The sequence below is a fragment of the Lycium barbarum genome, chromosome 7 (genome assembly GCF_019175385.1).
Source record: "Lycium barbarum isolate Lr01 chromosome 7, ASM1917538v2, whole genome shotgun sequence".
Classification (NCBI taxonomy): domain Eukaryota; kingdom Viridiplantae; phylum Streptophyta; class Magnoliopsida; order Solanales; family Solanaceae; genus Lycium; species Lycium barbarum.
In genome coordinates, this window is record NC_083343.1 from 115,969,517 (window position 1) to 115,996,775 (window position 27,259).

Genomic DNA, 27,259 nt, shown 5'->3' on the forward strand with positions numbered 1-27,259 from the left:
TTACAGGTATCCTTACCATCTGTTCTCATGATGCTTACTCATTGATTGATCCAGGTTCAAATTTATCCTATGTGACACCTTATTTTGCTCTTGATATGGGTATGAAACCCGAACCTTTGTTAGAACCCTTTGCTGTTGATACGCCTTCGGGTGTTCCTGTTATTTCTTCTAAAGTGTATAGAAATTGTGTTGTTGTGATTAAAGGCCGTGAGACCGTGGTTGATTTGTATGAACTTGAGATGGTGGACTTTGATGTAATTATGGGGATGGACTGGTTGTCTGCGTGTTATGCTAATGTGGATTGTCGCCATAAGTTAGTTCGTTTCGCCTTTCCTGATGAGCCTGTTATTGTGTGGGAGGGTGAAATTGCTAAGCTAAAGGGTAGATTTATTTCCTACCTTAAGGCTCATAGGATGATTATAAAGGGGTGCATTTACCATTTGGTTGCTGTTAATGATACAAAAGCAGTATTATCTGAATTTGCATCTGTCCCTATAGTTAGTGATTATCCCAAAGTGTTTCCCGCAGACCTCTCTGGTATTCCTCCTGATAGGGTTATTGATTTTGGGATTGATGTTATTCCTGACACCCAACCTATTTCTATTCCACCTTACCGTATGGCTCCAGCGGAGCTAAGAGAGTTAAAGGATCAATTGAAGGACTTGTTGGATAAGGGGTTTATCCGACCAGGTTCCTCACCTTGGGGTGCTCCAGTCTTGTTTGTTAGGAAGAATGATGGTTCCCTGAGAATGTATGTTGACTACCGTCAGCTTAATAAAGTGGCCATTAAGAATAAGTATCCTTTGCCTAGGATAGATGATTTGTTTGACCAACTTCAGGGTGCTAAGTTCTTTTCAAAGATTGACCTGAGGTCTGGGTATCATCAGTTGAAGATAAAGGAGGAGGATATCCCGAAAACTGCTTTCCGTACGCGTTATGGGCACTTTGAGTTTCTAGTCATGTCCTTTGGGTTGACTAATGCGCCTGCTGCATTCATGGATTTAATGAACCGTGTGTTTAAGCCGTATCTAGAATGCTTCATTATTGTGTTTATTGATGACATTTTGGTGTACTCTAAGAATAGTGAAGATCATGCTAATCATTTGAAGATAACTTTGACAATACTTGAGGAGAACGAGCTGTATGCCAAATTCTCTAAGTGTGAATTTTGGCTTGATTCTGTGGCTTTCTTAGGCCATGTGGTGACTGGTGACGGCATTAAAGTAGACCCTCAGAAAATTGCAGCGGTGAAGGATTGGCCTAGACCCACTAGTGTAACTGAAATTCGCAGTTTCTTAGGTTTGGCAAATTATTACCGAAAGTTTGTGGAAGGTTTTTCGTCAATAGCCTCTCCACAGATTAAATTCATACAGAAGACTGCTAAGTTTCAGTTGTCTGAAGCTTGTGAAAGGAGTTTCCAAGAGCTTAAGACAAGGTTGACTTCAGCTCCTATTTTGACTTTACCTTCTGGGTTTGGAGGATATGTGGTGTATTGTGATGCTTCTAGAATTGGTTTGGGTTGTGTACTGATGCAGAACGGTAAGGTGATTGCTTATGCTTCGCGTCAGTTGAAGAAGCATGAAAAGAACTATCCGACTCATGACTTGGAGTTGGCTGCTGTGGTATTTGCTTTGAAAATTTGGCATCATTATCTGTATGGTGAGCATTGTGATGTTTTTACTGATCACAAGAGTCTGCAATATATCTTCAAGCAGCGAAAATTGAATCTCAGGCAGAGGAGGTGGTTGGAGTTGTTGAAAGATTACTACTTGAATATTTTGTATCATCCTGGTAAGGCTAATGTGGTTGCTGATGCCTTAAGTAGAAAATCTATGGACACGTTGGCTTATTTGCGTGCACATGACATGCCCATGGGGAAGGAAATTCGAAGACTTGCTAGTCTTGGGGTCAAACTTGATGAAACTAAAGATGGAGAGTTAGTGGGAATCACACCATCACAGTCTGACATAGTGGAAAGGATAAAATCCAAGCAATATGATGATGAACTTTTGGCAAAGCTGAGAGATGGAGTGGAAAGGGGTGAGTACACTTCATTTACTGTTGGTACTGGTGATAGTGTTCTGCGGTTGCAAGGGCGATTGTGTGTTCCTGATGTTGATGGTCTTCGACAAGAATTAATGATGGAAGCTCATAGTTCCAAGTATTCGGTTCATCCGGGATCCACCAAAATGTATAAGGATTTGAAACAACATTATTGGTGGAAGAGCATGAAAGTTGATATTTCTAAGTTTGTGGCTAAGTGTTTAAACTGTCAACAGGTGAAGGCTGAACATCAAAGGCCTGGAGGCCTGGCTCAAAATATCGAGATTCCGCAGTGGAAGTGGGAGGAGATCAATATGGATTTCATTGTGGGGTTACCCCGCACAAAGGCCAAGTTTGACTCGATTTGGGTTATCGTGGATAGACTCACAAAGTCTGCCCATTTTCTCCCTGTGAAGACGTCATATACTGCAGCGGAGTACGCCAAGTTATATCTAAAAGAGATAGTTAGATTGCATGGTGTTCCAACATCGATTATATCTGATAGAGGTACGCAATTTACAGCTCATTTTTGGACATCCTTTCAGGAAGGGTTGGGAACTAGAGTGAAATTGAGCACTGCCTTTCATCCTCAAACTGATGGGCAGGCAGAGAGAACTATTCAGACTTTGGAAGATATGCTACGAGTTTGTGCAATTGACTTTGGAGGAAGTTGGGATGAGCACCTACCTCTGGTGGAATTCGCTTACAACAAAAGCTATCAAGCGAGTATTCAAATGGCTCCTTATGAGGCTCTTTATGGGAGGCGTTGTCGATCTCCAATTGATTGGTTTGAACTAACTGAAGTGGAATTTTTGGGTCCAGATTCAGTTCATGAAGCAATTGAGAAGGTTAATCTTATTGTGCAACGACTCAAGACAGCTCAGAGTAGACAGAAGTCCTATATGGATATGAGGCGGCGTGAGCTGGAGTTTTCTGTTGGTGACAAAGTGTTCTTGAAAGTATCGCCGATGAAGGGAGTAATGCGGTTTGGTAAAAAGGGGAAACTTAGTCCTCGTTTTATTTGTCCTTATGAGATTACTAGAAGAGTTAGGAAGGTAGCTTATGAGTTGAGATTACCGGCTGAGATGTCCATGGTTCATCCGGTGTTTCACATTTCGATGTTGAGGCTGTATAAACCTGACCCCTCTCATGTGTTGAACTACGAAGAGGTTGAGATTGACGAATCCTTGTCTTATGAAGAAGAACCAGTTCAGATTCTAGATCGCCAAGTTAGAAGGTTGAGAATGAAGGATGTGGCATCGGTTAAAGTGTTGTGGCGAAACCATAATACTAAGGAAGCTACTTGGGAAGCGGAGGAAGACATGAAGAAGAGATATCCCCACTTGTTCCCACTAGCAGGTATGAGCTAGCATTTTAAAGTACTTATGGATAAATCGTTGTGTTTGTTAGAAGCAACTTGTGGTTTAGTGAATTCTTCTCTAGACTATTATTCTCATTCGAGGACGAATGAATCTTAAGGGGGGATAATGTAACATCCCGTAAATCCGTATAGAGTTTGAAAGCATTGTATGAGTCCTTTAGAATCTTATATGTTGGGTTACGTGCATGGCTTTAGGCTAAAGACCCAAGATGAGAGGGTCAAAATAAAAATTCTCTATAGTTCACGAAAAGGAGGTTTGACGGTCGTCCTTTGTACCGTCGTTCTGTTCGACGCTCCGTCCTTTGCACCGTCGATTGTGAGAAAAAGAAAGTTGCTCACTGGAAATTTCATGACTTTGACGGAGCAGATCGACGCTCCGTCGTTCTGATCGACGCTCCATCGTTTGTACCGTCGAATTGACCTAGCACAAAGACCATTCGACGGAGCAGATCGATGCTCCGTCGTTCTGATCGATGCTCCGTCCTTTGAACCGTCCTTTGTGCCTGCCGAGCTGAAATTATATAAGTTGTAAAATTTTAGTTTTTCTTCCATTCTTTTCACTCTTAAAAACCCTAAGGACGAAAATATCTCTCTAGGGCTCCAATACTAAGGTAAGAACATCTTAATCATTGATTATCAATCCTAACAATAAACCTATGATTCTTAACATGATTCTTGTGACTAAAACCTAGGGTTTGCAACATAATTTTTCCTAAAGTGATTCAAGCTAGGATTGGGTGTTCTTCACTAGGAAAGTGAATTGTTAAACATTGTTTAACACACTAAGGTATGTCTCTTTTAAAAATCATTTTTGACTATAAAGGTGATTTGTATGTCTCTCTTTTAAAAACTTATTTTGAATGAAAATCACCTTTTGAAACTATTGCTGGAGGTATAAATTTTATTCAAGATTCTTTAATGAATGAAAGGAAAAACAATCTTTTTATGTTTCTTGAACTCTAATTCATGTCTAAATGGTGGTTAATGTGTGTGAGGGGACAAACCCACATTAAACCTAGATTGTAACAAACCCTATATATGTATAAGATATTATGAATGTTTTCCTCTATGAGAGATGCTTAATAATGTTGGTTAAGAGTTGGTGATGACATTCTCATTGATGAATTGGGACATGGAAATCTTTTGTAAAGAAGTTATACGTTTTCAAAACTTTGATTGGAATGACTTATTCTTTCGATATGGCATAATGAACTTTAATGTTATTGATGGTGTGACTACTTTGAGACAAATTGTGAATCGGCTTCTATGCCATGGACTTTGTTGTTGTGTTTTCCTTGCTATTCGGGAGGAAGAGTAGCCACTATGGATCCTAGTGTATTAATTGCCTTGCCATTCGGGGGGAAGAGTGGCCACTTCCGGGTTCGCTACCTGGGGTGTATTAATTGCCTTGCTATTCGGGAGGAAGAGTAGCCACCGTGAATTCATATTCCGGTGTATTGCGCAGTATGCCTTGCTATTCGGGAGGAAGAGTAGCCACCGTGAATCCATATTCCAGTGTATTACGCAGTGTTGTTGATATTGAGTTAGGCCTATATGGGCGATTGTGATATCCATCTTTATTATGGAACTGGTATTTATGCCTGATCGATTTAAAGCATAATTGAAACTGGAATTTTGAAATGGCTTTATAAACTGGTTAACAACTGATATTAAGAATCATAAGGTGGAATGACAGTTTTTATACTATCTTTTCAGAACTGAGTTCTTTATGTATTATTATATTTTATTTTTATATTACTTATTGTCCTCGAGGCATTCACTGAGTATGAAGTACTCAGGCATACCGTTTTTTTTTTTTTTTTTTTTTATGGTATGTTAGGTAACGGAGGAAAGCAGGTTCTTGATACTTCAGGCGCTTAGGAAGGACTTGCTGTTGCTGCTGATTTGGTGAGCCCACACGTTCATTCGTGGGACACCCTATTATTTTGTTCATTTATTATTAGTTTTTGGGCTGCGTCCCGATGAGTCAAACTATTACCTCTTTATCCTAGAAGCTCCATAGTATACATTCTTGTGGGTGGTTGTTGAGTTTTGTTAACTCTTGAGCTTTTGTCACGTTTTGATTAACTTTTAAATTATAAAGACTTCCGCTGATTTAATTCATGTATTCACGATTTGTCACGTTTAATTTATAAACTGTTGAAGGCGAATGTTGGACCTGGCGGGTTCAAGTATTATTATTGTATTGTTTAGGTTCTTCCGATGTTGTTCATGACGTCGGATGCCAGTCACGTCTAGGGTGGATTTTGGGGCGTGACAAAATCACACTGGAACTGGTGGTGCAGAAGAAGAAGAATTTTAGAAGTTCAGAAAATTTTCGTGAGGAAAAACAAAATTTATTGCCATTGAAGCACTGGTTCTGAAAAGGTTTGCAACTTTTCAGAAAGGCAATATAATAATGGGCGATAAATTTAAAATAATCCGGGAAAAGAAAATGGTTTAGACGCGCGGATCCGAGTCACTAACCCGGTCAGGATTTGGGTAATTAGTTAATTAAATAATTAAAACGAAATAAATTTGGTCCAACAAGATTATCAATCCATCAAATCAGTTATCCAAATTCGAATCCGAAGACGAGCCTAGCGACGACGACGACGCGAGAGGAGGTCCCTTCTCAACTCTTTATGGGCTAGAAGACGTGTTTCTCTATATAAGCACAAGAACTTTCCTTTCCACTACCAATGTGGTAGAAATGCTTCATCCAAAAAGCAATAAAGGAACAATTCAAAATTTTCATTTTCCTTCCATATTTTCTTCCTTTCATTTCCCATTCAACTATAACCAAGCATAATTATAGTATTCAAATCAAACTTCACTTTGAGATATTTTGACATCATCCAGTATGAAAACTTACAAAATTTTCTTTTTCACTGCAAAGAGAATTCCAATTATTCTTAATTCTCTCTTCTATGAATTCACAAAAAAAACTAACCCAACTTGATTTGCAATTAACTTTGTGCAATTCGGTTCACATAAAGTCAGCCAAACAACAATTCTTCCCATACTTTTCAACATACACGAGAAAAATAATAATTAAAACACGAACAACACCACATATGATTGCTCCATTTTTCATGTTACACATCAAACAAGACTCATAATTGTGATTTTCAAGAAGAAAGATCAGGACTAGGAGTCAAATAACCTCGCTCTGATGCCATTATTAGAAATCAATAACTGGGTAAGAACAACGAATTATGTACTTTTTGATGGTGAAAATTGTTGAACTCACCACCAAAAAGTTACCCCAAGTCGAGCTTTGATTCACTAGAAAACAAAATTTAATTACCACAAACTAGATGTCTTTACTTGTGTGTTTTGTGTTGAGAATTTAACATTGCTGGAAGAACTTCCAAAATTAGTGCAGCATTCAATTGCACGTTTACTCCTTAAATAATGTTAGTGGTAGTTTATCTTTAGGAGTTAAGAAAATAACTACCCTAGGTAACTCCCTACACGTTATCTCCTTTAAATGGGTCGGGTCAGTCTACATGGGCGACCTGTCAAAATAAATAACCAACACAATGAAATAATCGAGGTGCGGGCAAGGGATTCATCCTGAAACTTATGCCTTATTTATTATAACCAAAAACACATACGTACGTTATTTTTATATTATATGAATGGAGGAGGCCGCGGCTTTTATGATACAAAAAAAAAAAAAAAAGTTAAACCAAAATAACGCTAAAAAAAAAACAAAAGTTGGTTTCACGCACGAATTCTGTGCGTGAAAGGGCCAAACTGTAAAGTTAAAACTTTGGTCCTTTCACGCATAGAATTCGTGCGTCAAAGAGGGCAATATAAACTGCCCCCATGCCTTTGTTCTTTGGCCAATTGTTTTTTAAAAATTCACGTTTTTTCCGTACTTTGACGGAAGATTAGTCATGTTTCAAAACGCCGGAATATCAATATTTTATATAGAACTTAATATCTTTTTTTTGCGTACAATAATGTCGGCTCATTACATCAAGTACACCTAAATATGTGGATCGTCGTTTTAGAGGTTCTAAAGTGCCCCGAAGTAAGTTTTGTTTGTTTGGAAACTTATTATCTTTAGGTTTAAGTGTCATATTTTATAGGGTTTTGATTAATTTAGGACGTCGCACGAGTTATTATTAATCGACAATAAAGACTAAGATAACTAATTATCATTAAGAAAATAATAACCAAAAAATATATAATATTAACATAAAATGTACACTTTAGTTACAAATACACAATCTCAGGTCCACATCTGGGAGCCTTTAGAGTACAGATAGGCCTAAGGCCAACCCCACCACCCCTATCACCATAACCATAATATATGATTACTAGGTGTTATATACAGACAGTAATAATAATTAAGAAAACACATAAAGGACATACATTAATCCTAAAGACACATCTTAGTCACCTTTCTTTGTTAAGAATATTTAATTTTCTCAACTGAAATGGAAAATTAGGAATACAAAAGCAAAAGAGAGCTTATTACAATTGTTTTTTTTTTGGCTTAAACTTAATGGGTCTGGACTATTTTAATTTTTTTGGGTAATGTATAAATTCGGTTCTCCGGTTCGGTTTCATCAAAGTTCGGTTCGGCTATTTCGGTTTCGGTTTTTTGAAGGTGAACACCAAACACCGAACCAAACTCTAGTTTGGTTCGGTTCTTTTGGTTTCGATTTCTTAAAGTTCGGTCCGATTCGGTCCGATTTTTCAATTTTCGATATTTATGCTCGGCCCTACTTTTTTTAACACGGACCCTATCCGCCTCAACATCACGCGATTTCCGGCCAGATTTGGCAAATCTTCCACGCGCCTTGTTTCGGTCATTAATGGAAGCTTGTTTTTTTTTCTTTTAACCTCTCCCGCTGTATCCGAACGGTAACATTTTGATTTCCCATTTTATTTTCAATTCTTGTGGGTTTTCTTTTTTCCTTCCAGTACGAGATTCAAATTTGAAATAAACCAGTTTCAAGTCCGAAATCTGGGAGTCCCACATCGTTGATATTCACCCAAGCCCTAATGTTTGGGGGTTCTATAAATAGAACCCCATTTCTCCTTCAATGGATGACGGTTGACACCCCCAAAATCTCTGAATTTTCTTTTAAATTACACAACTTCTAAGTTGAAATCTTGAATTTTCGGAATAGTTCAAATTTTAATCTTTGCGCTTGAGTTTTGTTGGTGTTCAACTTCTAAGACAAATTTTAAAACATAGTTTTAAAACTTCTCCCTGTGTGTTTTACTTGATCCACAGTTTAGCTTAGTATTCTCTATAATAACATCTTTATCTTCTTTTTGAGTATGCATGATTTTGTATGAACTACTTTTTAATACGAGGATATTCTTTTGAGTCTGCCTTAACATAGTTTGTCTTTTAAACTAGTTTAGAGAAAACAAATATAATGAATGTAACTTGTGCTCAGATTTCAACTCACTTCAAAGTATTAGCTGCTATTTTTGTCCATATTTTCCCTCAAAATTAATTACTTCTTTCAAATTCCAGTTTTCTTCTTGTTCTTGTTAATGGTTACAAAACTGAATTTTTAAGATAAAGGGGAGTTCCTCATGATGTAATGTATAATTATTTTGCTAGTTTTTGTTTTCCATCCATTTAAATTCAGAATCAGTATGACTTAGTTAATTTAATATCATGATTGTTCTAGCTTTGTTGGTTGCCTCCATGTATGAAGGAGTTTGTTGATGGTTTGGTCGTCGAATTACTGATACGCCAATCAATACTTAATTGTTTGAAGGGAAAAGGTGCAAATATACCCCTTAACTTTGCGATTTAGAGCAGATATGCCCCTCGTTACAAAAGTGGTGCATATATACCCCGTCGTTACAAAAATGGTGTAATTATACTCCTGCAGTTACAAAATGGTGCAAATATACCGTTTTCACTAACGATTTTTTTAAAAAAAATCATTTAATTTATTTTTTAATTAAAAAAAAGTCTACCTATATTTTCTTTAGTAGACACAATTTTCTAAAGCCATATGGTAATTTTTTTTCTGGTGGGTCGGGTCTGGTAAGTTTTAAAAAATATCTCCGTGACTTTAAAAAAATAATATCTCCATGACTTATTTTGAACCACAAGTTTCAAAAGTCTTTCCTCTTTCTTAAATGTCGTGCCCAGTCAAATGAGTTCACATAGATTGAAACGGTGTGAGTATCTTTTTAAGTTGAAAGTAAATAATTACTAATTAGGGAAGGATATGGCATAGGCTTAATCCTTCCACTGTTTTTTTGGAAATATATGTGCAGATATCCTTTGGTTAGAGGTTTTAGTTCATGTTCCCCTCTAGCATATGTAATTTTTTGCATTAATAGACATGTTTGGAGTCAAACCTAATCTCCCACACCAAAGGATCACAACCTAAGGTAATGACTTATATATAAGAGGACTAGAATGAAATCTAAAAGTATCAAGTACGAGGATCAAATTATAGATTCCCAGCATCCATAATACCCAGTAGCCAGATATGAGATCTCCTCTAAAAGTCAGTTGAGTGATAGAATTATGTCAAGTAAATGATTTACTTGGACCAAGTTTACAAAAATGGGTAGACTTATTTTTTTAAAGTCACGGAGATATTTTTTTAAACTTATCAGACCCGACCCACCAGAAAAAAAAATTACCATGTGGCTTTAGAAAATTGTGTCTACTAAAGAAAATATAGGTAGACTTTTTTTTAATTAAAAAATAAATTAAATGATTTTTTTAAAAAAATCCGTTAGTGAAAAGGGTATATTTGCACCATTTTGTAACTGCAGGGGTATATTTGCACCATTTTTGTAACGGCAGGGATATATATGCACCACTTTTGTAACGAGGGGCATATCTGCTCTAAATTGTAAAATTGAGGGGTATATTTGCACCTTTTCCCTTGTTTGAAATACCTTTCATTGAGTTTAGCTTCTGTTTGAATGTTAATGAATCCACTTTTACCAATTTAGTCTCATATAAATCAATGTAAAAAATAACTGGTTGAATATATGTGTCAAGAAGGAGGGTATTTTCAGCCTGCTCTAGCTATGGAATTTCGTATAGTGCTTCCTAAATTGCTGGTTTCTCTTATGTGTGTTAATTGTTTAAGTGGTGACCTGATAATTGTCATACACCCATTTAGTGAGAGTATCGACTCTTTCCCGCAGTAACTTTTCTTCTCTTTATTTTAATTCTCATGGCGGTGAAAGTGTCATTAGCTCTCGTCGTTTGTTTAAGCCAAATATCAGTATGCTATGTTTAGACTTCAATTTGAGTTTTCTGCAACCAGCAGCTAAATGGATTTATTAAAACCAAGATGTAATTGTCTCTCAAAATCTCTTTTGAACTAGAAGTTTTTCTCTGTTTTCTCGGTCAAACGTTTTAAATAAGCAGCTAATGTTTCACGAAAGCATGTTGAATCTATATGATTTTCTTCAAACACATGCTTTGGCTAAGTATTTTCCAAAAACAGTTTAAGAGCTTTCAAGCTAAGACTTTTAGACACTTGATACTCCCTGAAGTTCGCTGTTTGATAAATCTGAAATCAGAATGTTGGTCTTTTCTTTCATATCTAATGTTGCCTCTGTGAATGTATTTAATCCAGCCATAGGTCCTCTTTCTCTTCACTGTAGTTCTCTAGGAAATCAAGTTTCGAAGACTAAGTTATTTAAGGAGGAAAATGCTCCCTTGTTTAAAACACTGGATAACATTAGTGGAAACATATATCATGATTTGTTCTATGTGTGTAGTCTGTTTAAGGGTATTACAGCATCTTCCATTCATGAAATATGTCATGCATTAATTGGTTTCTAAAGTATATATATAGTATGTGAAATGTTAGTTTCTTTTTTAGACGTTAAAATTTGTTTTTTTTTTTTAAAAAAAAATTAAGGCCACTAGGCTTTTGGTCATGCTGTCTTTTCTAAATTATGCCTTTGTCTGCTCATAGTTTCGTTTGAGAGTAGTATTTCATATTGTATTACGTTTGCATCAAATGATTTTTTTATGTAGGTTCGAATATTGTGCTTAACAGTATGTTGTTATGTTTAGGAGTTACCTGAAGATCTATTTGAGTTGTCAACTTTATTGCCAAGCTAATGAAACCATGCTACATTTGGCTCCCTATATTTCACTCTCGTCTATTTTAATTTGAGGACTTCATTTTTGGTACTGTATGCTTGAAATGCTCGTTAGTATATTATATTAGCCAAGTTTAGTTTAACATCAATCTCCCCTTTTCTCTAGCTAATCCTGTTTTCCTTTATTTCTTTTATACATGACCATCGAGTCCAACTGGACTTAACTTCCACTGCATTGTGTGTTGGGCCTCATTATCTCTTCGAGTCGACCTCAGCAGCCCAATCACATTAATAGCAGCAGCAGATTGGAAAAGCCGAGAATGGGGCGAAGCCCACTTAGCTAAAATTCTTCCTTCACTTTATTTCATTTCTTTATGTTATTTGTGTTGCGAAAAATGACTAACACTTTACTTTGTTTTTCTTTTCTTAACCCAGTTGAATCACCGCAGGAATGTCTGAACATAGTCGCTAAAATGTTTGAATGATTTTTCTTTATCATTCACAATACTTCATAAGTTAGTTAAGCAAATCGCCCTTTTTTCTTTTTTCTAGAAAGTAAACAAAGCAAGGAAAGCCATCTAATCCATTTTCAGGCAAATGAGTTTTCATAAAAGGCACTCAACGCCTACACGATTTTGCTGGACAGAAGTATTTTTTTTTTTTTTCAGAAATGTGAATTAGCTATTTTTCATAACTGACTAAAGGGATTAATCTAATGAAGAGTATACTCTTTTTTCTATTAAAAATGGGATTTTCAGAAAGAAATAGTTCATACATTTTGGTTAAGATAAATTTTAGCACCTTCTTTTCAAAAGGTTGCATTTTTCTCAAATCTCAAGGTCCAAAACGATTTTTTCAAATATTTTAGAAGTAAACTTGCTTTAAATAATAAAGCTCGAGTGCTTGTCAAATGACTTAGGAGGTTTTCTCTTTGGTTATAAACAAGGAAATTCATTAACGGATTAAGAAGTTGGATTATACATATAATTCAAAATCTGAATAGCTATGCACATTTGAGAGGGTTAATTCCTTCACAATGGGCCAAATTATGAGTTAATTCACTCATTGAGTTAATGACGTAATTAAAGTGCTAAAAATGATTTTCAAAAGTAGAGCATCCCTTAAAGTTCATTTCCCAAAATAAAATATACTTCCTTTTTCTAATTAATTAATCATGAATATGCGTCTTTTGAACTTTATACATATAACTCCTTTAAACACATTTTACAAAACAAGTTATACAAATTTTTAGCCATAAAATGTTAGATCCGTAGGTAACCAACATTGGGCGGATCCTTAATACCGAGGTGCTTAAAACCTTCCTCGGGGGATCACCAGAATCCTTACCCGTTCTCTGGATTTTATTTAAAGGTTTTCAATAATTAATCTTTAAATTGGTTTCCTAATTCCCATTCAATAAATTAGGTGGGGACTCTGTTTGTTCACGACAAAGAGCCAAAGTTATGAGAACCTTTTATGCGCGAGCGTAAAAGCGAACTGTAACATTGACGGCCTCCTGAGAGGGCTTCTGAGCGGCCCCCGGAGCAGGAGATGCAGATGGTGCGGATCAAACACGAAGTCCTCGAACATGGTGTCAAAGTCCAGATGTAGGCCACCCTGTAGATCACGAACCGGCTGCTAACCCTGTGTATCATGAACTGGTGGATGTGGAACTAAAGGCCAGGACACATAATATGACAAAGGGTCTGGTGTATACAGAGGTGTCTATGAAGTCGACGGTTGGGAAGAAGAAGTCGATGGGATATCTGTAGTCGACGGCCGGTAAGAACTCGACGGGATCTCTGAAGCCGACATAGCCTCATCACCTCTGCTAACCTTACCACCTCGGCCACTAGCTCCTTTGGCCCTACAATCTCGGTGACCACTACCTCCAGCACGACCACGACCACCGACTGCTTGAGGTGGGGCACCGGGAACACGCTCACCGAGATGCTCAAAGTCATGTGCTTGTAGCATACTAGTCTCGACAAGCTCAATCATCCGTGCTCTCATAGAGCATCGTCTGAACGGTCCGTACCTGCATATGTTTGCAAATATTAACAATTGAATAAATTTGTAAAGTAGTACATAAGACGATGGATTAAGTTTAAGATTAATGAAACTTACCAGCCCCTCATACACTCCTGCGAGAGCTACATATCCTAGGCCATCTGGACGACGCTTAGCAGGGTTTCCAATAATATCAGTGAGTGATCCGCATGTACCACTCTATGTACATATGGATCGGAGTGTCATGTCAAACCACCGCTAGGCTCGTCATCCTCGCATCCCAACTATGGACCTGCTGCTGCATATGGAGCTGCCATGCATCATTGACGCCTGAACGCTTGTCCCTCACATAGTGGTCGTGCTCCCAATCCGTAGCTCGGGTATATTCTGTGCATACCCAAACTACCGTAACACGCGGTCAGGCGCGTGATACTCAACGATATCCATATGTATTAATGGACACCGCGACATCCACATGTGCTGACCAGCCCTACAAAACGCTGGCAGCTCACCCAAAATATGATATAAAAGCCTGTAAAAAGAATTAAACTAATTAACAATAAAAGACTAAAACAGTAGCTATGTGGTCTAGCGTGTGGATATGAACATACCGTCTGCGCCGTCATGCGGTCTAGCTGATCCTTAAATAGGAGAAGGCTGTGGTGCGTCTCCGCACGCCGGGGTACGCCTCGCGACCATCTTCGCGCGTATGGCATCAGCTCAGCAAGATAGTCAGCGGGAGGGTGAGCAAGTGCGTGCTGAAAAGGTCTCAACCTAGTCCATAGCCATATCTGATATAGTCATTAAAAATGTTTTATCAGTCGTCGTTTCAAAAAAAAAATTGTGTTTAATTACGCACACTTAAATATATTATCTGAAGGAGCAAGCAAAATGTAGGGACCTCTACCCTCGTACCCATAGAACATTGGCAGAATCCTCGATGCGTGTAGCCCAGCACAGCAGCGCCCCAACTATAACATCCTAACTCGGCGAGATCGTCGATATACCGAAGATACCTCAAGCTCACATGCGAACCCGAAGTGTTCGGGAATGGGATGTCCCCGAATATGATGAGTAGGTATAGATGCACACGTCGGTCAACATCAGCCTGAGGCGTGTCCTCTCCAATCGGATGCTTCATGTCTATGAGGCGCAAGTGAGCATGAAGGGCCGACATCAAAACCCGACTCTGGCCCGAAAAATCATCACCCGAAGCCTCGAAATCGGTGAGCCTAGTCAACTCATCCCCGTAAGGTAGCAGCTCCTGAGGCTTCTCAATATACAATGGACGTCCATCAACCTGTAGCCCATAAATGACCTCCACATCCTGGAGGGTAATGGTAGCCTCACCGGTGCGGAGATGAAATGTGTGCATCTCTGGTTGCCATCTCTTAATCGAGGCCATCACTAGCGACCTATCATGTTGTACCCGACCAACATCAATGCACCGGTAGATACCGCCCCGACGTAGTATATCCAGGACGCAAGGATGTGGGGGGGCAAGCAGCTAAGATCTCCCATGCCGAGTCCCCCAACCGGGTACGGACCTGAGCCTCATCCTGTAGCTCGGACGTCCATGTATACTGCGACCTATGCTCCCACTGAAGATATAGTACCTCTCGGTCGAAGGGCCCCAGATCAAGAGGGTGGTGATCCATCTGTTTTACACATTTTAAATCAATCATTAACAAGTAATATTAGTTATGTAATCTTTTATCGAAAATTATATTAAGGATTGTGCTGATCCATCTATTTTACGCATTTTAAATCAATCATTAACAATTAGTATTAGTTATGTAATCTTTTATCGAAAATTATATTAAGGATTGTGGCGATCCATCTGTTTTACGCATTTTAAATCAATCATTAACAAGTAGTATTAGTTATGTAATCTTTTATCGAAAATTATATTAAGGGTTTTCAATCCTAAACTACGGGTTATCCTTAACTACGGGTTATTATGTAATCTTTTATCGAAAATTATATTAAGGATTGTGGTGAACCATCTGTTTTACGCATTTTAAATCAATTATTAACAAGTAGTATTAGTTATGTAATCTTTTATCGAAAATTATATTAAGGGTTTTCAATCCTAAACTACGGGTTATCAATCCTAAACTAGGGGTTTTCAATCCTAAAATAAGGGTTTTCAATCCTAAAATAAGGGTTTCAATCATTAACAAGTAATATTAGTTATGTAATCTTTTATCGAAAATATATGAAGGATTGTGGTGATCCATCTATTTTACGCATTTTAAATCAATCATTAACAAGTCGCATTAGTTATGTAATCTTTTATCGAAAATTATATTAAAGGTTTTCAATCCTAAACTACGGGTTTTCAATCCTAAACTACGGGTTATCAATCCTAAACTAAGGGTTTTTAATCCTAAACTAGGGGTTTCAAATCGTAAAATAAGGGTTTCAATCGTAAAATAAGGGTTTTCAATCATTAACAAGTAATTTTAGTTATGTAATCTTTTATCGAGAATTATATTAAGGATTGTGGTGATCCATCTATTTTACGCATTTTAAATCAATCATTAACAAGTAGTATTAGTTATGTAATCTTTTATCGAAAATTATATAAAGGGTTTTCAATCCTAAACTATGGGTTTTCAATCCTAAACTAATTAGCAAATAAATAAATTAACAATTAAAATATAAGGATTAATAATTAATAAGTCAAATAATTAGCAATTAGCTAGCAAACAATTAGCATAAACAATTAATAAATAAACAATTAACTAACTAATCAAACAATTAAAAAATTATTAACATATAATTAATAAATAAACAATTAACCAACTAATCAAACAATTAACAAATTATTAACAAATAAATAATTGGCTTAACAGAAACTAAATAAATAATTAGCTAGTCTAACAATTGAAATGGCTAATCTAACAATTAACAAATACTTAAGTCGCTAATCTAACAATTAACAAATACTAAATAAACAATTAATAAATAATTAACAAATTAACAACAAATGAAAACATTAAAAAAAATGAAAAAACGGGGCAGTCCAAACAGCCCCCAATAAAGCAAAAAATAAAAAAATAAAATTGTGTAAAAGTTTTTTTTTCGACACCCGCAACAATTACACAATAATCATGCTTAGAGTAATAATATATTTAACAATGTAATAGAAAATTCATAGTGAAATACCTAGATTGAAGCTTTTTTTTTTAGTTTTTGAAATGAGTTCTACGCCGCTCTATTCCGAAATCAGACCTTAGAAACTTATTCCTACACTTCAATATACCAAGAATATTAACTTTTGTGTTGAAAAACAACATGAAAACGACGTTTTCTATGCTTGGGGACCACATAATCGCCTTTAATGGCATTTTTATTTATTTTATTTTATTTTTGAAATGGAGGGACCCTGGTAGGGAAGGAGAAGGGACAACTTATGTTGCCCTCTTTCACGCACGAATTCTGTGCGTGAAAGCATCAAAGTTTTAACTTTACAATTTGATCATTTCACGCACAGAATTCGTGTGTGAAACTTTTTTTTTTTTAAGTGTTATTTTGGTTCTAACTTTTTTTTTTTTTTTGGTACCACAAAAGTCGCGGATTCAATGGAGAGCAAGGGAAATGCCAATAATGCTTTAAACAAACAAATTAAACGTGCTTCACGTACATTAGAGCAAGCAATCTTGACTATAAATTGAAGGGGTTAGGAAGAAGGATAAATCATCAAAAACAAATCAAGCTAAATCCCTAAAGATGAAGACCATATTACTCTTTCTTTCCCTTGCAATATTCCTTCCCTTGTCAGCCTTTGCAACTTCCAACACTGATGCTCCAAACAACCAACTATTAAGAGATGTACTCGACACATATGGTAATCCCCTCAACAAAAGCAGCAGGCACTTCATAATTCCAGCCAACTACCTTATGAACAGTGGAGGCATACGCCTTGCTAATCTCGGCGATCAACAACAAAACACTTGTCCCACATCAGTAGTGCAATCCAATAATTCTGGAGACGATGGTATTGGAGTTTATTTTACACATAAAGATCCCAAACATCAAAAGATTGTGGTGTCCTCTTCGGTAAACATCAATTTCTATCTTGATAATTATTTGTATTCTAACCTAACCGTGTGGAAGGTAGACTCCCCTCTTATACTCCTGGCCCATGTCTTCACCATAAGCACAGGTGCAAAGTTGGGAAATCCTCTCGATGTGACAAGTTGGTTCCAAATTAAGCCTTACCGTAACTTGTACTATAAGCTAGTGTTCTGTCCTGATGTTACTTGCCATAACATTGGCACCATCAAGCAAAGTGGATATGATCGTTTGGTTCTCTCGGAGATGCCAATGCTCTTTCAGTTCAAACTGGATGATAGAATTGGAAAGGCCGAAGCATGATCTTCATGTCATTTCTCTGCTACATCTCTAAAAAAGTAATGTCAATGTAATAATGCAGGGCTTTAGTGCCAATGCAAAACTTAATATTAATGTACGTAATGCAGGCCTATGTGCTGATGCATACTTTATCTTTGATGTAGATGTTCAACTTTTTTTATTTCCGCAAAGTAAAACCGTGCACCTCATGATTTGAAATGAAATGAGTAATATTCACTACAGGAAAAAAGCTTTTTCCCAGCGGTTTGTTCCTCTATTTTGCGACGGTTCAAACTGTCGCAGTATAAAATTAGCATCAGTTTAAATCTGTCGCCTGATATGGGGTCGTAAAACCCTTTTGTCGCGGTTTAGATGAACCGCTGGAATAACCGCAGCAAATTACTAAACAGCAGCGGTTTGTAACTGATGTAATATTCCCGACGGTTTATATTCATTTTTACAGCGATTTGACCTATAAAAATAAAAATACAATAGCAGCGTTTTCCAATTCAATTTGTGGCGGTTTGACCACATTTTTCTGTAGAATTTGCCCAATATTTTTACATATTCCAACCTATAACAACATAGCAATTCTATAGAAAAAGTACTTTAGAGAATTCTGAACAAAACAATTTGCACTACTAAATACAAAGGCACATGGACAAAAAACCCTCAAATAACTAGAATAATAGGTTCAAAAACAAAGCAACATAGCTCCAATTTGGAGAATTCTTAACAGAACAATTTCTATTTGTCCAACTATAAGACCCAAAATCTGATAAACTGGTGCAAAATCCACAGTTCCAGAAAAACAAAGTTCATTGCTAACAAAATTAGAACTGGAATTCATCACAAACTAAATCCAGGTTGAACATAGCATGATTAGCATTGCGGTGGGTTTCAACATTTGGATGGGGAAGATGGTCTTGGCCTGTTTGAAGCCTGAAAATATAAACATAAAAAACAAATAAGAACAATAAGGAATAACACTTTTCAGATACAGAATAACCTACTACTTGAGTACCACAAAGTGCAAGACTTTTCTCTTGAGGAGAATTTATTTAAGTATTGCATAGAAGGATTCCAACATGAAGAAACCTATTAGTCTTTCTTCGAACAACAGCCCCATTGGGATTTCATCGAACTTGGAGAAATTAACTTCATAGAGAAATACTACTAAATATTTTTGGCCATTAACGCATACCGCAAGATCAATACGCATTCCATATTTCAACAGAAAAATACAAAAATATAATAATAGTGCACCTGTATAATGTCGTCATATACGCTATTCTTGTAGTTAACTGGAACCTTACGCCATGACTTGTAACACATAGGAAATTTAGAAAATTCAGAGCCTAAATCTTCCATGAAGCCACCCAAGAGACCACTTGCATCATCTATTGGTTGGCCAAGCTCATTGCACGGGATGATAATTCTTTTACCCGTAGGAAGTGACCAAATATCTCGCACCTTCAGTCTTCCTTCTGTAATGGTACCACCCTCATCTAGAACAAAAATGGTCATATTTTAAATAATATCGTTGTTAAGCAAATCGAAAGTACAAGAGTAATAACGATGCTTACCAATAAGACTGACAATCCAATAGCTCTTCTTCTTACTTGTAGTAGTCCCACTAGAAGCAGGTGGGACATCATCATCATTCGATGAATCAGATTCAGATGAAGCATACTCAGGCCCATGTGTCGGTGGCATGCTAACATGATCACTACCATTAGACGAAGTTTGTGATGCAGAACCAGCTTCAGGTGGTGCAACCTTAAAGCGTTTACACCTAACCTCATGAGAATTTGCAGAAGTGATCTCTGTATCAAGTGGTGTAGCCTTGAACCATCTTGGCCTAGCCATTGCTGCAAATATAGGCAGAAAGTTAGTCACACATAATTTTAGCAACAACCAATTAAAAAGCAGAGGCTTTAATAGAGAAAATTGAAGTCAAAATTAACATCAAGTGTCCAGACAGAAGCCTGTTATACAGGTGGAGGAACTCTAATTAAATGTGCAATAAACAGTTTGGATGAACCAGTGTTCATTTACAACTTTTAAAATCTGGTAATCATATTTCTAACTAATATTTATCTTCATCTTCTATTTTCATCCCTTGTCAATCGTAAATCTTGATCGCCATTAGGAAACCGACTACCCAGATATTCTTGTGAAGAAGAAACGATATCATAAATGGACTCTTCTTCTGTTTCTTCTCCCATGTCATACAAGTCTCTTGGTTTTAGATGAACAACAACACTCCATTGTTTTTCCTTTTCATCATCAACATAATATACAAGTTGGGCTTGTGATGCCAATATATACGGCTCATGCTCTTCCCGATCACCAAGATGTATCAAATGGGAAAAATTAACACTCGTAAATCCCAACTCATCTTTCTTTATGCCTTTATTAGTAGTGGTATTAACCCATTGACACTTGAACAAGGTAACTGTAAATTGACCATTGTAGTTCAATTCGATTATGTCCACCAATTTTCCGTAATACGGAACACCTCCAACTACCATATTGTTGTCACGGTTGCTTGCATAACTTCTAGTATCAAATGTACCAAATACTCCACAGTTTTGAGTTTTCAGCCCCTGCTCTCGTGTTAGAGTTCTAAATTTGAATCCATTGATATTGTATGAAGTAAATATCTTGGCTTCTTCAAGTGGTCCAACTGCAAGCCACCTAAGTTCCCTGGAATGCTCGTTGACGTCATTCAAAATCTGACATTGAGAATGAGCCATATAAATTCATAATTGATTAAATCTCCAAAGTTGGAAGAAAATATGACATAACTTTCGCTTACTCGCTTTTGAAACCAGGAAACAAATTCTTTGTGCACAATTTTATCTATCGTAGATTCCGACCGAGTTCGACTCCTTAACCTTCTCTTTGTTTCTGTCCTAAATTCCCTGTGTAGAAAATAAGTTAACAAAATATGGAGTACAATTGTAATCGCACCTCTGTAATTATCCGGTTAGTTAGATTAATTTCCAATGAATTAAATAGCACAAATCAAAGCAACAGTAATGAGTGGGTAGGAAAAACAGTTAGCAGCAACAGTAGCTATAAGAGTCAGTGATAAGAAAATAATGAGCAGAGAGAAATGAAAGAAAGCTAAGACTTGAACAGACCAAATAATTTTTTTTTAATTTACTTACTGGATAAATGGGTCAACTGCTGGACAATTAATTAACACATGACGATGTGCTTGTTGCTTCTGCATTGATGGTAGCTTAAAATATGAACCCGCTACTGATTTGCCAATTTTTGGGAACATAGTTTCCTTTTCATGATATCCAACATCATCAGGTTTATCATCCACACGCCTCGGCCTATTCATTCTTGTCTCAACATCTTCAAAATATCTTGAGCAGAATGTTAAAATTTCATCTGCCAAATAACCTTCAGCAATTGAGCCTTCAGGTTGCGCCATATTACGTACAAAAGACTTTAAATGCCCCAAGAACCTGTGTGATTAAACAATTACTGATTTAGAAAATGCAACTTATTTAGCTAAACAAAGTGGATAAACAACTTAGCAAAATAAGGTTACCTTTCAATAGGATACATCCATCGATAATGTACCGGGCCACCACGTCTCACTTCATCAACTAAATGAACAACTAAGTGAACCATGACAGTAAAGAAAGATGGAGGAAATATCATTTCTAAATGACACAAAGTGAGAATGATTTGATTCTGGAGGTTATCAAGGTCCATGGGATTCAACACTTTAGAACATAACTGCCGAAAAAATGATGAAAGATCAGCTAAATCTGCAGACACTAAGCCATGTAATGCATTCCTCAATGTTATCGGCAATAGTTGCTGCATAAGAATGTGGCAATCATGACTTTTTAACCCAAATAATCTTCGTTGCTTCACATCAACACATCTCGAGATAGTGCTTGAGTAACCATCTGGAACAACCACATTCATTAAAGTCCTTAAAAAAATGTCTATCTGTTCATTTGTCATACTAAAAATAGCAGAGGAATAATCTCCATGCTCATCAGGCCAAAGATCAGATTTTATGCCCATTGATTGTAGGTCTTTTCGAGCATTAACGTGATCTTTTGACTTTCCAGTTTCATTGAGCAAAGTATTTATCACATTGTCACACACATTTTTCTCAATATGCATTACATCAAGATTGTGATGCAATAAGTTAAACTCCCAATACTTTTTTTTTCCAATACGGAAGTTCAGTTGACAAAGCATCAAAGGTCTGAACACCATCCCACAACTCCTTCAATTCATCAATCAAAGGTTGTAAGTAAACATCAATATCATTCCCTGGCATTCTCTTACCTAGAATTATCATTGAGAGAATGAAGTTAGACTGTTTCATGCATACCCAGGGAGGGGTGTTGTACGGAATAAGAACCAGTGGCCAAATGCTATGATTAGCACTCATATGTCCAAAAGGATTGAACCCATCACTCGCTAAGGCAAGACGGACATTACGTGGATCTTGAGAAAATTCAAGAAATGTGAAGTCAAAACTTTTCCATGCTTCAGGATCTCTTGGATGCCTCAATAAACCATCCTTATGGAAATCAACAGTATGCCATCTCATATCAGTAGACGTCTTACTAGACATGAACAACCTTTGCAGTCGTGGAATTAGAGGAAAATAACGAAGAACTTTTGCAGGTTGCAGTGTCTTCTTTTTATTTGCTTCAAGATCACTGGAAATTTTTTTCTTAGCATTAACCTTCCATCTAGATATGCCACATCGCTTGCATTCTTGTCTTTCTTTATCTTCTCCCCGATATAACATGCAATCATTTGGACATGCATGTATTTTCTTATAACTAAGACCAAGTTTTTTAATAGTTTTCTTGGCCTCATAGAATGACTTGGGGATCTTTGCATTCTCAAAGGCATCATGCAACAACTCTATTATCATCGTCATGGCCTTATCACTCATCCCACACATGCACTAATGTGATAAAGTCTCACTAGAAAAGACAACTTTGAGTACTTCACACACCCTTGATAAAGTTCTTGTTCCCCATCCCTCATTAACTCATAAAACTCTTTAGCTTTATCATTTGGACCATCAGGTAAAGGCAACATGTCATTTTCGCCTTCGGTTACTGGTCCATGCGATGTGGCATGTTCTTGGTTTGCAGGTTGTCCATAGAAATTGAAAACATCATTAACCATGTCTTGCATTGGATTATCACGAGCGTCAATATGTTGACTTTCATGTCTAGTGGTTGAAGTTTCTCCTACATCCTTCTCACCATGTAATAACCAAACAGTGTAACCTGTCGGAAAAGGGCTGAACAATAGATGATCGAACACATCTGCTCTTGTCTGATATAGTCTAAACCCACAACTAGAACAAGGACACTTAATCCTATTATCAGATGACACATTAGAAAATGCAAAGTCTAAAAATATTTGTAGCCCTTTCTTATACTCAAGTGTAGTACGAGGCTTCAGTATCCAACTCTTATCCATCCTAAATAAAGGAGAGATTAAATATTCAAACTTAAAATCGGCTTTCCTTGACAAATGTTCAAACAATTCAGTTAGCACAAATTCAATCACATGTACGAGGCTTCAGTATCCAACAGGCTCATGCTATTCATGGGAACAAATGGGCATCAATTGCAACCCTATCTACAAAATCATACATACAGAAGAGTTTCTGGAACTCCACGAAAACACCATAATTCAAGCAAATCATTTCAACAAACAGGGAATCAACGCTAAATTAACCATCAACACAAATAATCTCAAAATTTTTAATTAATAACTCTGCACATAGCAACAAGTAAAATCACCAACGAGCCAAAAAACAATAAAAATAGATTGAAATTTCCAGAAGAAAAACAGTTTTCTACCAAAATTTCCTTGACAGTTATCTTAATTTAAAGTTTTCTACAGTAAAATCACCAATCGAGTGTTGATAGAAAAAAAATTTCCACCAATTTTACCAACTCAGTCCCAATTTGGCCAAAAGATTTAAAATTAGAACATGAATCGGGTGAAATCAGTACATAGAACTTCATGCAAGAACCCTAGATTAGGGAAAACAATCAAAATTAGAACTAAAATTAGAACATTAAAACCCTAGAAAACAAGTTAGCAGCAAGAATCGATCTACCTAAACAATCAAAATACCTAAACAATCATGTATGCAAGTATGAAAGTAGGAATTTCGGGAGTGAAAAAGTCACAATAGAAAGAGTTATAGTGCTTGAAGCAAAACAGTGTAATATACCTATACAATTTTTATTTAGGTAGATCGATTGAGAAACAATATACCTAAACAACTTCACACGAGTTAGGAGCAAACTGATTTCAGATTTTGAGAATTTTTTTAGAGTGTATGAGTGAAAGAGTGTGTTGGAGTGAAGAGTGTAGAATGGGCTAATGAAGAATTTTTATGCCTTTACCAGTATTAGCCCATTGACACTTTGTCTCTATCATTGTATTTTAGTCGTGGGCTCCACCTAGTTGACATTTGTATAAAATAAAATACAACTAATCCGTTATATTTGTTAAATTTTTTAAAAGGCCAAACCGCCACAAATCCAAATGAACTGCCGCAAAAAAATATAATTTACGTAAACCGTCGAAAAATTAAAATAAAACCGCCAGGAAATTATGCAATTTATGACTATTGTTGAACTGCCACGTCAAACGATGGGAAATTAATATCTAGCGGCAGTTTAGCTAAACTGTCACAAAGAAACCGCCGCTAAGACCCGCTTTTTTTGTAGTGATTTATTTACACGATAAAGAACACAACATATAGTAAATGAAAGAAAAATATTAATTTACTACTTGAACATAAAACATCTCTTAATTTGTCTTAAATTAATCCCAATCAACCATCAGATTAAAAATCCACTGGCATCCAATATAATAAGGTGGCTAGTAACATAGAAGCAGAGCCAAGATTTTTAGTTTGTGAATTCTGAATCATAATGCATGTTGCTTCATTATTGGATTTTGGGTAAATTATTTGTACATATTAAATGACATTTTTAAAGGTTTGAGCTAGAATCACTGGGTTTTGCCGAACTCGTAACTTGCACTATGCCTCCGCCCTTGGGTAGCACATATACAAGTTTTCCATAGAGGTATCAAATGGGCAGATTGGGCCCACGGGTTGCTAACACACCCAAATGTTACTTGAGGTAAGATGAGTTGGGTCAAGATGAGATAAACAATTAATGAGCTATAATTCAAATCGTAATTTCATAAGTAACACTATTAAATAATCCCCCTAATGACATATTATAGCGAGATTATTCAGATTTCAAAAAATAGCGAAAGCTTTTTGTCAAAACACATAATACATGCATGCCCTCCCTAGCTGACATACATATCTCAGATGTCATACATACGTATATTCTAACCCTCATACATATTTAAAACACGTCTAATATACATTGACATGCACAACAGGGTCCATAGCTCAGTGGTAGAGCATTTGACTGCAAATCAAGAGGTCACCGGTTCGAACCCGGCTGGGCCCTAAATTATTTTATTGTCCAGAAAGCAAATTGGGAATGTGTTTGATAAAGTCAAAGAATGGGAAGCTAAGATGATGGATCTTGAAACTGATTATATTGACAATGATAATGATGATTTGAGACCTCAAGTTCATAAAGCTTAGGTTGAACATACTAGGTGGTTGAAATGTGAACAATCCATTCTCAGGCAAAGAGCAAATATCAGATAGTTAGAGGATGGAGACTCTAGTACTAAATATTTTCATGCTGTTATTAACGATAAGAGAAGGAAAGCTACGATTTAGAGGATCCAGTCAAAAAATGGTCAATGGATCACAGGGGAAGAACAGATTGCTAAAGAGGCTGTTGATTACTTCAGTAAAATATTCTGTGATGATCAAGAAATTGAACTTCACCACTTAGACTGTATAAATCGAAGAGTTAATCAGGAAGACAACAATATGCTGGAGGCTATTCCAAATGAAGATGAAATCAGGGATGCTGTGTTTGGACTCAATGCTGGCAGCTCTCTAGGGACTGATGGTTTTGGAGGTTCTTTCTATCAAAGTTGTTGGGAAATCATCAAACATGATCTGATTGAGGTGATTCAACAATTTTTTGGAGGGATAGGTTTGACTAAATTCTTTACTATTTCTTGTCTTATTCTCTTGCCTAAAATTGAGAATCCTAGCTCTTTTAATGAAATGAGACCTATTAGTCTTAGTAATTGTTCTAACAAGATTATTTCCAAAATCATTAGTTCTAGGTTTAATAATATTTTGCCTAATATTATTTCTGAGAATCAAACAGGTTTCCTTAAAGGTAGATCTATTACTGAAAATGTTTTACTTGCACAGGAGATTATTCATGATATTAGAAAGAATAATTTTGGAGGCAACACGGTCATTAAATTGGATATGGCTAAGGCTTATGATAGGGTTAATTGGAAATTTCTTCTTCATGCTCTTAAGAAATTTGTTTTTTCAGATAAATGGATTGCTATGACTAGAAGATTAATTTCTAATGTCTGGTATTCTATTATTATTAATGGGGTGAGAAAAGGATTTTTTTCACTCTACTAGGGATTTAAGCAAGGTGATCCTCTATCCCCCTCTTTATTTGTTCTTGGGGTAGAAGTCTTATCTATAATGTTGAACCAACTGCCCCACATTCATCCATATAGGGGATTCAGTTTGCCCTATAATGGTCCACACATTACTCACCTTGCATATGCAGATGATGTTATTATTTTTACCTCTGGCGGTAAGAGATCTCTTGAATTGGTTATGCATCAACTTCAAAATTATCAAAAGTGCTCTGGATAAAGGATAAATATCAACAAGATTTGCTTCCTGGTGGAACCCAAGGCTTCTAACAACATCATTCAGAGAATTAAAGAGGTAACTGGTTACAAACATTCTAACTTTCCCATTACTTATTTGGGTTGTCCTTTATATGTAGGGGGACAAAGCATTGCTTACTATAGTGAGATGATATCCAAATTGGTGAAAAGGACTACAGGATGGCAAGGTAAACTTCTTTCAATTGGGGGCAAAACTACTTTAATCAGGCATGTCTTGCAATCTCAACCATTTTATCTTTTGTCTGCTTTAGAACCTCCTAGAATTGTTTTGTTGCAACTTGAAAGTTACTTTGCCAATTTCTTTTGGGGTTCTGTTGAGGGTAAAAATAAATATCATTGGAGTTCTTGGGATAACATGTGTTTTCCAAAAGAGGAAGGTGGTCTAGGTTTTAGAAGTATTTTTGATGTTAGTAAGAGTTTAACTATGAAAAGATGGTGGAGGCTTAGAACATGTAAATCTCTATGGGGTACTTTTGTTTTAGCTAAGTATTGTTATACTCATCCTGTTTCTTCTACTATTCAGCCTACTCATTCCCT

General features: G+C 36.5%; 2 protein-coding genes and 1 non-coding gene across 3 annotated transcripts; 2 read left to right on the forward strand and 1 right to left on the reverse strand.

The window, feature by feature from the left end:
- Window positions 1–16,185: 16,185 nt before the first annotated feature.
- On the forward strand, window positions 16,186–18,090 carry LOC132602471 (miraculin-like). Its single transcript, XM_060315311.1, has one exon. The coding sequence runs from the start codon at window positions 17,240–17,242 to the stop codon at window positions 17,885–17,887; it is 648 nt and encodes a 215-aa protein (XP_060171294.1). The 5' UTR covers window positions 16,186–17,239; the 3' UTR covers window positions 17,888–18,090.
- Window positions 18,091–19,152: 1,062 nt separating this feature from the next.
- LOC132602472 (uncharacterized) lies at window positions 19,153–21,836 on the reverse strand. Its single transcript, XM_060315313.1, has 5 exons — window positions 21,435–21,836; window positions 21,040–21,348; window positions 20,685–20,790; window positions 19,450–20,601; window positions 19,153–19,371 (listed from the first exon to the last, which is right to left on the reverse strand). The coding sequence occupies exons 1-4, from the start codon at window positions 21,818–21,820 to the stop codon at window positions 19,966–19,968; spliced, it is 1,437 nt and encodes a 478-aa protein (XP_060171296.1). The 5' UTR covers window positions 21,821–21,836; the 3' UTR covers window positions 19,153–19,371; window positions 19,450–19,965.
- A 3,475-nt stretch (window positions 21,837–25,311) lies between these two features.
- On the forward strand, window positions 25,312–25,383 carry TRNAC-GCA (transfer RNA cysteine (anticodon GCA)). Its single transcript has one exon. It is a non-coding gene; the product is annotated as a tRNA-Cys (tRNA).
- The last annotated feature ends 1,876 nt before the right edge of the window (window positions 25,384–27,259 follow it).